The 12,224-nt window shown below is 30.1% G+C and overlaps 1 protein-coding gene across 3 annotated transcripts; it reads right to left on the bottom strand.

The window, feature by feature from the left end:
• Nucleotides 1–1,733: 1,733 nt before the first annotated feature.
• On the bottom strand, nucleotides 1,734–4,767 carry LOC140816933 (TLC domain-containing protein At5g14285-like). Of its 3 annotated transcripts, none has more exons than XM_073176442.1 (2): nucleotides 3,671–4,767; nucleotides 1,734–2,551 (listed from the first exon to the last, which is right to left on the bottom strand). In XM_073176442.1, exon 1 carries the CDS (start codon nucleotides 4,435–4,437, stop codon nucleotides 3,682–3,684), a length of 756 nt encoding a protein of 251 aa, XP_073032543.1. In that variant the 5' UTR covers nucleotides 4,438–4,767; the 3' UTR covers nucleotides 1,734–2,551; nucleotides 3,671–3,681. The 3 variants fall into 3 exon arrangements, with proteins under 3 accessions (XP_073032543.1, XP_073032542.1, XP_073032541.1); XM_073176441.1 differs by lacking the exon at nucleotides 1,734–2,551 and adding an exon at nucleotides 3,269–3,406; XM_073176440.1 differs by lacking the exon at nucleotides 1,734–2,551 and having other exon boundaries at nucleotides 3,526–4,765.
• Between the last annotated feature and the right edge of the window lie 7,457 nt (nucleotides 4,768–12,224).

The raw sequence follows: 12,224 nt of genomic DNA, 5'->3' as shown, positions 1-12,224 counted from the left end.
ATTTTCTGGAAAATTGCATTAAAAAGCAAGCAATATCATTTGTATCGGGTGGAATATGTGATGAACTAGTCTGACCCTTCCATTGCTTCCCAGGTAATTCAGTTCCGTATTACTGAGGATTGTGTTCTCATGCTGTTGTTAACATATGTAAAGTTTTAAGGAATCAAGAAGCTATTGAACTGAAGGCATGATCTCCTGCGGTTATTATCCAATGCCACAATCGTGCTATCTTCACAAAATATTCTATCCTAATATCTAATGAATTGTGCTCTTTCAGAAAAGTATATTTGCTGTTGGCATGATCTGTTGTGAGGAAGAAGGCCGCCTGAAGGAGAAGCCTGTTTTGCTGCAAAGCAGGTAATGCGCTGTTGTCAACTCATTTAAGTTTCCTGCCAATTTGTTTGTTGCATAAATGGATTTCATTGGCATTTCAACCGCCAGAAAGAACTCTTGTGTTGTTTCAAAATTCAATGATGCATTTCCAGTAGCAGTTTTACTTCGTTCACTGGGTGGACAACATGATTACTTTTATCTGTATGACTAGATCACAGTGGTTGACTGGTTGGTTGTAAATTTATTAGTGCCAAGATTATCACACTTCTCCACGCTTGAGAGTGACACTACTCCATCAAGTTTTGACAAGGCCGATATTTTTAGTAAGGCGTGTGTTACCATCCATTAACAAAAGTCTATGGTAGTTATTCATCCATCATGTCTGGTTTGTGCTATTGACACTGCTGAGCATTCCGGAGGACAGCGTGTTCGTCTTGATTTGCAAAAGTTAAACCAGTTCTCTGTTTTCCCAGGACAGGTTAGGTGACTTTTCTTGGGAAAATCCTTTTTTACTCTGCAAATAGTTGTGCAGGATAAGAGTCAAATTTTTAAATGACAAATACAGATTGTGGGTGTTGAAGGGCACAACCCTAGTGGACATCGCCTTATTGCGTTTAAGATTATTGATTATGTCCCCTTATCTGTTGATTTTTGTGAGGACCATCCTTACAAAAGACAAGCCATAGATCAGAATCTTCAGATGACAAATTTCTCTCTAGATGTGCCCGAGCTGTCATTGGTATGTGAATGTTTTCTCCGTTACATAATGAGGAAGAATCAGTATGTTCAGGTGTTATGGAACTGATTATCATCTACAACTTTGATTAGCTTGTAATTTTAAGGTCTAGCACAATATTCAGAACTTCCAATTTCTTAGTTTATAAAAATTCACCCATGGTTTGCTTATATCATGTTATCTTTGTGTTTGATGTAAGTGGTCTAAATAAGCCAATCACTGAATCCTCGAGGAACTGAGATTTTTTTTTTTATTATGTTCTAAAAATAGCATAACAAGGTTGTAGAGAGTATTTTGTGTGCCATTTGGCGAATGTGATTTCTTTTATTTACCTATAAATTATAAAATTGAAATTGCTTCCAAAGAATGGATCATCCTGCTGTGTTGCATGTATAAATTACAGAACTAGATATGAAATTAAACTTGTTGTTTAGGATATTATATTATGGGGCTTCTCTTGTTGGTTGTGATTTCTATTTTTTAAAACCTTGAGATCCTAAATGCAGTTCTTTAATCACATGAATCTCAGAATAGATTGTTGCGGCAGGTTCGTTTACAACAAATGATGATTTATTCTTTGAGCCCTTAATTGAGCTTCTAGTGTATTAATGCCGGAAGCAGCCTCAATTGCTTTTGAGTTTTGTCCTTGGTGACGAGGGATGAAAATCTTCAGCTCTGTATTTGTCTTTGACAGCTACGGCCTTTCGTCGATTCTGATCATCCGGGGCTTAAGAAAGGACTTGTAAATTGCACATTTCATGAAATGTTTCAGGTTGAAATCCTTGGAAAGGTTAGTCAAGTCACAAGGGGTATGCTCTAATGAGTTTTCTTCATCTGTTGAAACAACAAGATTATGTTGAATATATGGGTTCTGTGGTGCGTGTGATTCTCATACCATCCATCCAGGATGCTAATCCCGACTTTGTTTTCCCGCAGGTAAGTCGTGGTATAGTACTCACCGTAGTATTAAAATATGCTCTATGTTGTTTTGACAGCATGCTTTCGATATTCACCCAACTGATCTCAATCATCAGTTGAAAATTATGCTCTGCAAGAAATGATTCTATTTTATAACGTCAAATTACTGATATATTTAATTTTTTTGGTGGACAAGATACGCAGCATGCCTAACCCAGGGACTTTCTCTGCAAATGAGGTGAGTATGATAATCTTAATGATCATAGTAGTGTTTTGCTGGGGATATGATTGATGTTTCTGAGAAACACATATTTCCTGAAGTTCGAGGAATGAAACATCAAACGAAAGTTATACTTTGTAAAGAAAAAACCCAAAAAATAAAAAAATGCTTCCAATATCTCCAGTGAAAAAATTACACCTAGTTTGGCATTCCATAAACTTTACCACCAATCATTAAATTTCACGCATGACACTCGATTTTACGAAGACTGGCAAATTTTCTTTAGCCTTCTTTTTGCACAACAATAAAATAAGAATTTTTTGTACCAGAGGAAGTGATTCCAACTGCAAAAGAGAATTTTCGAACAAGAGGAAGTGATTCTACCTGCCAAAGAGAATTTTTGAACAAGAGGAAGTCATTCTACATGCCTAAGATTTTCCCGATTAATTGTTTTGTTCTACAGGTGAAAGTTACATACTAAAGCACTGGCATACTAAAGCACCTTAGTGCAGAGGAAAACTATCGATATCCGATTGGGTCCAACCATCCCATGACTAATTTAGCAAAGCATGTTATTAACCAATGCAGGTGATTTAATGATCTATGCCTCAGATTGTTTCCTTTGTTTTCTCCTTTATAAATTGATGTGTGATTCATTTCTATATATTATTGGAAGCAGCTTCTATCCTCTATATCCACCAGCAGAAGATGTACCCTTGGATTATTCCCTCCCACATGAAGCTCTCCATTTATCGTCCCTGATATTCTCTTTTTACCTTCGGACTTGGCTCATTTCGTGAAGGTTAAGAACCATTCTTCTCCATACGATTCTATTAATCACAGTGAAGATATATAGTTTCACAGCTTCTCTAGACAGGAGTCACTGTGGGTTATTGCAGGCGCGTTTCCAAACTAAAATGAATCCATTTTCCTTGAACACGGGTGCTCTCCCTCGAAGAAAGAATTGGAGGAAGGGAAATCAAGTGTATTTGCATTAATCCAGGGAGAGTGGCCAGAGGCGAAGGAGGAGGTTTCTTTGCAGAAATTAACTATAAAGGCAACCCTGATTCATCAAAAGTCACTGATAGTAGTTTTCTTCAGGAGGGATTGAAGCTGATGCTCTTGGCACCTTGCATCACAATCTTGCGATACGATGATTTGCTGGAAAATCTTGAATTGGTATGTGCTCTTTCAACTTTCTGTAATATAAGGAGCTTTAACTAGTACGATAGAATATTTTTATTGTCGTGTTTTTAAAGTGCAATAGTTACTTCGCAAATAAATTGTTGTCCTCGTAATTAAATGCCACTGAACCATCTAAAGAATATGCTATGATTTTGGCAACCGCATTCTTACAGCCAATGTACAACAACGATTCAAAATGATGAGTAAAAGATACCTAGAAACAAAGTACAGTAGCAACTAATTAACTTTACACTTTTTTATTGAACTTTTACAGTCACCTTAGAATGTCTTAGCTCAATTTCTTCGCGTTTTTCTCGGTTCTCTCTCTATAGAAGTCAATCCACAGATGCAGAACCCACAAAATGCTGGCCCCAATTCCTAATCCTATGACGACAATCCAAGAAATCCAAGCCCAATTAGGGAACACACCATCACCTAAACCACGGCTGAAATACAATCCTATCTTGTAGGCAAGCAGTGGTCCAAGAATCCCCCTCACCACACTGTAGTAGGCATAAAAAATCGGTGACAAGAAATTTAAAACAGCAGCAGCCTTGGTCGAATCATCCTTGCGATATCTAGCTAGGCTCCATGTGTTTTGGCATGTAGTTGTAGCCTCAGCAAGAACTAAAATTCCAAGAATTGCAACTGCTCCAACTCCAAACACATATCGGCATGTCATTAAGACATATAGTGTCGCTACATGGTGTGCAATGAACAGGACATCACTTGGGACCAAGAAAATATAGTGCAACAGGTCCAGTAAGAAATAAGATATGCTGTATTCAAGTACTGAGTTTTGGAAGGCAGTGTTTGGAGAAGCGAATTCTATCTGGGTTAAACTGTTTTGAGACAGTAAGATTGAGAAAATGGATGAAACGAATGCAGGGTTGCCATGAGCAAGAGACATGAGACAGCTTGAAGCTTCAGCCCTGTACAGTTTACCCCAGTTCTTGAAGATGATGAAATAACCCAATAAATAGACGAGTATGAACCATGAAATGAATACAGGAAGGGATGAATCATAGAATTTCGGGATTTCCATTGGAGCAGAAATACAGAAAATGAAAGGTTTTCAAATATTTCTTGCGAAACCCAAAAAAATCGTGCAAGAAAATTAGGATCTACAGCCGAAAACCAATGTTTTGAATTCTCTACCAATTGTGTGCAAGAAAAATTCAAGAAAAAATACTGGGGATATTTTCTTTCCCGGATAGGTTGCGTGAGGGGATTATCGAGTTCGAGGCCGTTCTCCCATAGTTGACCTCAATAGAAACACGGCCACGTGTCACATCCATTATTTCAAGAAAACCTTTGCGCTGATGGAATATTCTGGTTTTACACCTGCTTTATTAACTTACTCAAAACATTCGTCATATTCTCTTCAAGCAACCTTAGGATCGGTACATGAATTTCTATCTATATAGGCACTACTTGTACTTTATTTCAATTAGGAATGACAATGGATAGAGTATGGGTCAGATTTGATACATCCATCCACATACCCATTTATTAAATACATCCCCATACTCATCCCCATAACCATCGGGTATTGAATTTCATCTCCATCTCCATACCCATCGAATTATCGGATACACATACCCTACCCAAATACCCTATTATCATATACAATTGAATTTTTTCAAATTTAAATTGTTTCAATGAAGTTATGAATATTTAAAAATTATTTAAATGAACAATAAGAAAAATTATTATTGATACAAATTTGCAAAGTAAACTTTATAAAAAAAAACAAAATATTAAAAATAGTTTATATTAGTTGAACAAAAGTACGCAATTTAACAAAAATAAATAAAGTCAAACATGGAATAAACTTATCAATGAAGAATATGAGAAATTGAATGAAAATAAAATAGCAGTAAAACCTTGAAACGTAAAAGTGAAAGTGAAAGGGAAGAGAAAAGAAAAAGTATTGATTTATTTGGATTTGAGAAAATGAATCTTTAATATAAATAACTATAATTACTATATATATACATATATACACACACATATATATATATAAAGGGAAAAAAAAAAGTATCGATTTACTTGGATTATAAATAAATATAATTACTATATATACATATATATATATATATATTATATATATATATATATATATATATATATAAAGGGAAAAGAAAAAGTTTCGATTTACTTGGATTTGAGAAAACGAATCTTTAATATAAATAAATATAATTACTATATATATACATATATACATATATATATATATATACACATATATACATATATATATATATTAATTTAAACGGGTATTCGGGTAGGGCGTGGGTCAGATTATATCAAACCCGCCTCCATACTCAAACCCGAAAATCCCCATACCCGATTACCCAATTATTTAATCGGGTCTAAAAATCCCTCCATACCCTCTTCTATTCGGGTCGGGTATCGGATCCTCCAACGGGTTCGGAGGAAATTGTCATCCCTAATTTCAATGAATAAGATATTGTCATACATACAATTTCAAAAAAAAAAAATGGGTCTTATGTATGCATGAGCAAATCTTGGTCATCCATTCTATCATGGAGATAATGTCCACATGAGTAGGATGAAATAAGCTTATAGGATCATAATAATCTTTTTCCAGCTGGCAATCGTCTTATTTTAATCATTTCAAGCAAATTGCTTGTAGATTGGTGCTCCATCAATTTGTAATTGGAAATTGAAGACTTCTACTGGTGGATAATAATATCCTCGGAATTTTAATTTTAAAATCATGACAATTTGAAAGGTTTAACCATTCCTTGTTTTGTTACGTGACCACCCCAATCAAGTAATTGACATCACTTTCTTTAAATAACAATCACGAAAGCTACGTATGCCTGAGAATCTCATTTGATTATTTAAAGAATTCAATGTTAACTAGTTAAATCTATATCTATATCTATATATATATAAATATACAGATTGAATTGTGAATTTACCACATTGTCCTTATCCTTATTATTATCTATTAATTACAATTATATATTTACTCTTTTGTCCTTATCCTTATTATTTATTTACTAATTACTAATTACTAATTACTAATTACTAAACTTTTAAATTCAATCCTTATTATTAATTATTAATTACAATTATGCATTTACTCTTTTCTCCTTATCCTTATTATTTATTTACTTATAAAGATTGAATTGTGAATTTACCACGTTGTCCTTATCCTTATTATTATCTATTAATTACAATTGTGCATTTACTCTTTTGTCTTTATCCTTATTATTTATTTACTACTTACTAATTACTAAACTTTTAAATTCAATCCTTATTATTAATTATTAATTACAATTATGCATTTACTCTTTTGTCCTTATCCTTATTATTTATTTACTAATTACTAAACTTTTAATCCTTATCCTTATTATTTATTTACTAATTACTAAACTTTTAAATTCAATAGCCGAGATTAAAAGTTGTTTTGTGAAAAAACTTTACAAATCATCTATATCTATCTATATTTATATATACTAATACTACTAATATAAATATATGAATGTGAATTGTGAATTTACATAAATATCCTTACCTTCATTTAATAATAATCATCTATATATATATATAAATATACAGATTGAATTGTGAATTTACCACATTGTCCTTATCCTTATTATTATCAATTAATTACAATTATGTATTTACTCTTTTGTCCTTATCCTTATTATTTATTTACTAATTACTAATTGCTAAACTTTTAAATTCAATCCTTATTATTAATTATTAATTACAATTATGCATTTACTCTTTTCTCCTTATCCTTATTATTTATTTACTTATAAAGATTGAATTGTGAATTTACCACATTGTCCTTATCCTTATTATTATCTATTAATTATAATTATGCATTTACTCTTTTGTCCTTATTCTTATTATTTATTTACTACTTACTAATTACTAAACTTTTAAATTCAATCCTTATTATTAATTATTAATTACAATTATGCATTTACTCTTTTCTCCTTATCCTTATTATTTATTTACTAATTACTAAACTTTTAATCCTTATCCTTATTATTTATTTACTAATTACTAAACTTTTAAATTCAATAGCCGAGATTAAAAGTTGTTTTGTGAAAAAACTTTACAAATAATCTATATCTATCTATATTTATATATACTAATACTAATACTACTAATATAAATATATAAATGTGAATTGTGAATTTACATAAATATCCTTACCTTCATTTAATAATAATCATTAATACATATTTTTCTAATCAATTTTCAATATATGATCCTAAATACATATTACTAAATAATATATTATCTATTATTAATCTATTAAGTATATGACTTTCATTTGTGAGCTTACTATTATATTATTTTTTTATTTTACAATTTGTCATGTTAATGGTGTTATTTAATTCATTTTTTTTATCTTAGTTAAATAAGATCATTAATAGTGTATTTAACTCAATCAAACTAATTATTATTTTAATTTACTTTAAATTTAATTTTTGTTACTTAAATTTATACATTGCCGTCAAATAATAACAGGAAGACAAATGAAAATGAGTCGGATTGAATAAAAATAAATTATTTATAAATATTAATATCATACAAAATTTCTTTTTCCCATTTTGAATAAAAATATTTTCAGACTTTTAAGTGTCAATAGAGATATGTGATTGAGAGAAATATTTGTCTTTAAGTGATTTCAAACACCGTTTTTAAGTTATTTAGTCAATTTTTTTATAAATGCTGCTAAATAAATATTACTAAATAATATGCTTCATTTGATCATTTTGTGTTCTTGTAATGAGAGGAGTTTTTTTTTTGCCCTAGCGTTAACATGTTTAATTGTTATATGTCTTTTGTATTGATCATGTAATTGTGTTTGCATTGTTTATGTGATTTGTTTGTTTGCACAAAGAAAAGAGAAAACAAAATCAAATATCCAACAAAAACGGTTATTTTTCAATTTTTTATTGTTGAAATATTTGTTAATTTTTAAACACATAATGCATGTTTTATGTTTGATTAGATTACTTAGTTTGAAGTGACTTAGAATATCAAGAGATAACATTTTTTATTTATTGGGGCAAATGTATTTTCAAACTTCTGTCTATAAATCAATATTTAAATTTTTTACGACATTATTATATTCTCTAATCGATTTTTTTTACTTAAATTGATAGAAGGCATTTTAATTTGAGTTTTTATGTTCTTGCTTATATTATTTTTGTAATATTATTTATCATGAAAATAATAGGTGAACTACAAAATTTGGTAGGTCTAAGAGTCCTCTGGTGAACGACAAATATGGATAAATTATTAAAATATATAATATCCAGTAGATTTTTGGCATGCGATTTTGCTCTAATTCAATGATTATGCATGATTCTAAATTTTAATTATATCACAAGTTAACGCATGCTTTGTTGTTGCTAGATATAGTTAGTCAATAGTCTAATATTTTTCTATGGTTTAAGAAAAATGGTGTGACTTTGTATTATATTTTTACGGTTGCTTTTCTAAATAGTTTTATTATGATTTCAAGGCACCATTTTTCAAGTGTTTTTTAAAGAAGTGGAATGAATATCTATAAAACGATGACATTAATAAGGCTTCTTCTCTTTATTTGAAAAAAATATTGGAAAATTTCTACAGATTGTGAATAATATGAGTTAATATTTAATTTGAGAGTGATTTATGCTTTTTATTGCTCGTATATACTTCAAATTTTTTGTTATTGTACTAAATAAATTATTTTTAAACTTTGAGTTATCATTTTTTTTCTTATCGAGATTGTTTGTGTTATAATTTTTTTATTCGTTTTGGTTAGTATTGTTGGCGATAATTGATTTTTCTGATATTATATGACGTGTCTTGTTGTTTATATAAAAATAAGTATGAGAGTACATCAATCAAAGCCACGTATTTTGTGTCTTCTGATCTTCGAAGAGAATAGTAAATGGTTTCTGTGAATTATATAATTTCTTGGTTTTTCATACATATAGTCTACAAAATGCATCAAATTTTGAACAAAAAAGTTTTGACAAACATAGTTGATGAAAAAAAACATACATGTTAAATAAAAAAAATAATGTTGTGTATTACTATGTTGGGTGTGATAATTGTCCCTGCTTGGTAGAGCGGTCGAACCGTGGTGCTTGAGCTGCTGCGCGGTTTAAACGATTTGAGTTGCACAATTACTACTAGCTATAGCTTTTGGTAAAACGGCAAGCGCTCGGTCTTACAATTGGTATCAGAGCCAAAGTCACGGGTTCGATTCCCATTGATTGCAAGGAGTGCGATTATTGAGAGGAAGATTGTTGGATGCAATAATTGTCCCTGCTTGCTTGAGCGGCCGAACTGTGGTGCTTGAGCTGCTGCGCGATTTAAAAGATTTGAGTTGCACCATTACTACTAGCTATAGCTTTTGGTAAAGCGGCAAGTGTTCGGTCATATATACTATGTCCTAATTTCTGTATGATATAATTCAAGCACATTTTTTTATAGATATTTGAAATTAGGTATAATTAAGTAACATGAAACATATACATATATATTAAATCATATTTAAAACAAAATGTTAAGATCAAGAATGATTCAGATTTAAATTTCAACGAAACATAATGAAGAAGGAATTGAAAAATTGTATGTGTACGTTAAGTGTTATATAATGATTATGTTGGTACTTCATGGTTGTGCGACATATGAATGTCATATAAAATGTATTTCTCAATAAAATAGTTTTTTTAAAAAGAAAAAATTCTTTATTTAGAAAAAGAAATACATGAAAAACAAATTGTGCATAATTTTCATTCTATTTATAATGGTATGAGAACAATTCTAAAACTTTGTTGACACAATATAACAGATCAATTCTGTGCATTTTATTGAGACATTGAGTCAGTTTCACTTTATTTTCTCCAATATTATCTCGATATATTTCGAGGTGATACGAGATTGTTTTTGTCTCTTTTTTTAGTCAAAGTGTCTAACTAGCTAATTCATAACATATATGATGGTAGCATAGAAAACTCCTCGTCAAATAAATCCACTTAGCAAAATATTGAAAATCAAATAAAATTCTACAATATTTCATCAAATTAATTTTGACTATCATAAAATGCTCATCAAATCTAAATGGTTATATTATTAGATGAGATATTGAATAAGACAAATACTTTGACATATATTTGAATGATATCTCATATGCATATCTTAATTACATTATTCGTACCTCTTCTCAAGCTTTTTAAAATAAAATAATTAATTTTGTATGTCGTTCCACAAGATATATAATATTATAAAACAAAATATAAACTCGATAGAAGAAAATTTATTTTGTTTCAATGAATAATATAATATTATGTTCTAAACGCAACAAATGACATTGAAAATATATCATCCTCATGACATGATGCTCGCAATCATTATTTCAAAGCTTCCAAAAAATGACGATCAAAATGACTTTCTTGAATTGTGTCAAATTAAATGAGGACACAATTCTAAGATATAGCCATTTGAAGATATTTCAAGTATTTTTCATACACTGATTGAGAAATAGTTGTTAAAAATGTATTAACCTTACATCTATATGTTGATAATATTGATACTAAATATATAAAAATGATATCACAAATATCACAATATTTGAAGAAGGTGCAACACCATTAATTGGTTATGTTGTTGAAAAATATATATGTTATAAATACTTTTAGTCACAATTGAAAATTTATTACGAGTAAAAGTATTTTTTCTTAGGAGTTATAGTTGATGATTGTCAAAAGCTGAAAAATCATTTAACAACAAAAAAATAGTCGGAAAAATAAGATTATCAAATAAAAACAATATAGAAAATCGAAAAAATGTCGTGATAAAGAAGCAAACTACGAGCATGTCATATTCCTGGATAAGGATTGTAAATAACATAATAGATGTTAAAGACGATCAGATACTTGTTGAGCATATCAAAATAGTTATATGTATATTATAACAAACTACGACAAAGAGCTGTTGAGTTGTCAAAATCAACCAAGAAGCATATTGGAAAATTTGTCAAGTGGATAAGATACTTACTCTGATTTATATACCGTCTATGGTCATGATTTTTTATTTTTTATGACTTAGTTTGTTTCAGTTGATAAATGTTATTAACCATGTTTTAATTCATTTAAATATTATTAAAATTTAGTACATATATTTTCGGTAGTTTTGTTTTTTTACGTGCAACGCACGTGCATTTTTCTAGTATAAAAAATATATAAATTTTACGTTCAAATTATTCATAGACAGCATAAATTGTCGGTTGCCTGGATTCTAATTTGATTGTTTAAAGAATTCAATGTTAACTCGTTAAATATAAATAATATATAAATTTAAAATTCAAAATGTTCATAGACAGTAGAAATTCATCGTATGCAAGGGTTAGTTCGATTATGGGTGTGTGGGCAGTGCCCACACCCCATATGAGTGGTTGAGATTCCACCTTATGGGCAAAAAAAAAATTAAAAAAAAATAAAATTGGGCCAGAAAAAATTCTGACTTTTGGATGTACCCCTGCAGGCACTGCCGGGAGGGGTAGGATGAAATAATCCGTATGGAAGAAATCCAATTTGATTATTTAAGGAATTCAATTTCGTCAATGCTGCATATTCACCGCTAATTACGTTTTAGCCAGCCAGCCCAATGACGTAAGATTATTTTATACTTCACCTTAAATATTTCCTTTTATACTATGATCAAATGTTATTTTTTGGATCATAAACACATGTCAACTTTCATAAAAATACAAATGATCGACATGATCTAATAGAATTGGAATAAAGCGAGGAACATTCTTGGTAAAATGAACGAGAG

This window comes from Primulina eburnea, chromosome 16 (assembly GCF_022965805.1).
Source record: "Primulina eburnea isolate SZY01 chromosome 16, ASM2296580v1, whole genome shotgun sequence".
Taxonomy (NCBI): Eukaryota; Viridiplantae; Streptophyta; class Magnoliopsida; order Lamiales; family Gesneriaceae; genus Primulina; species Primulina eburnea.
Note: the sequence above shows the minus strand (reverse complement) of the source record. Positions and strands in the feature narration are given on the sequence as shown.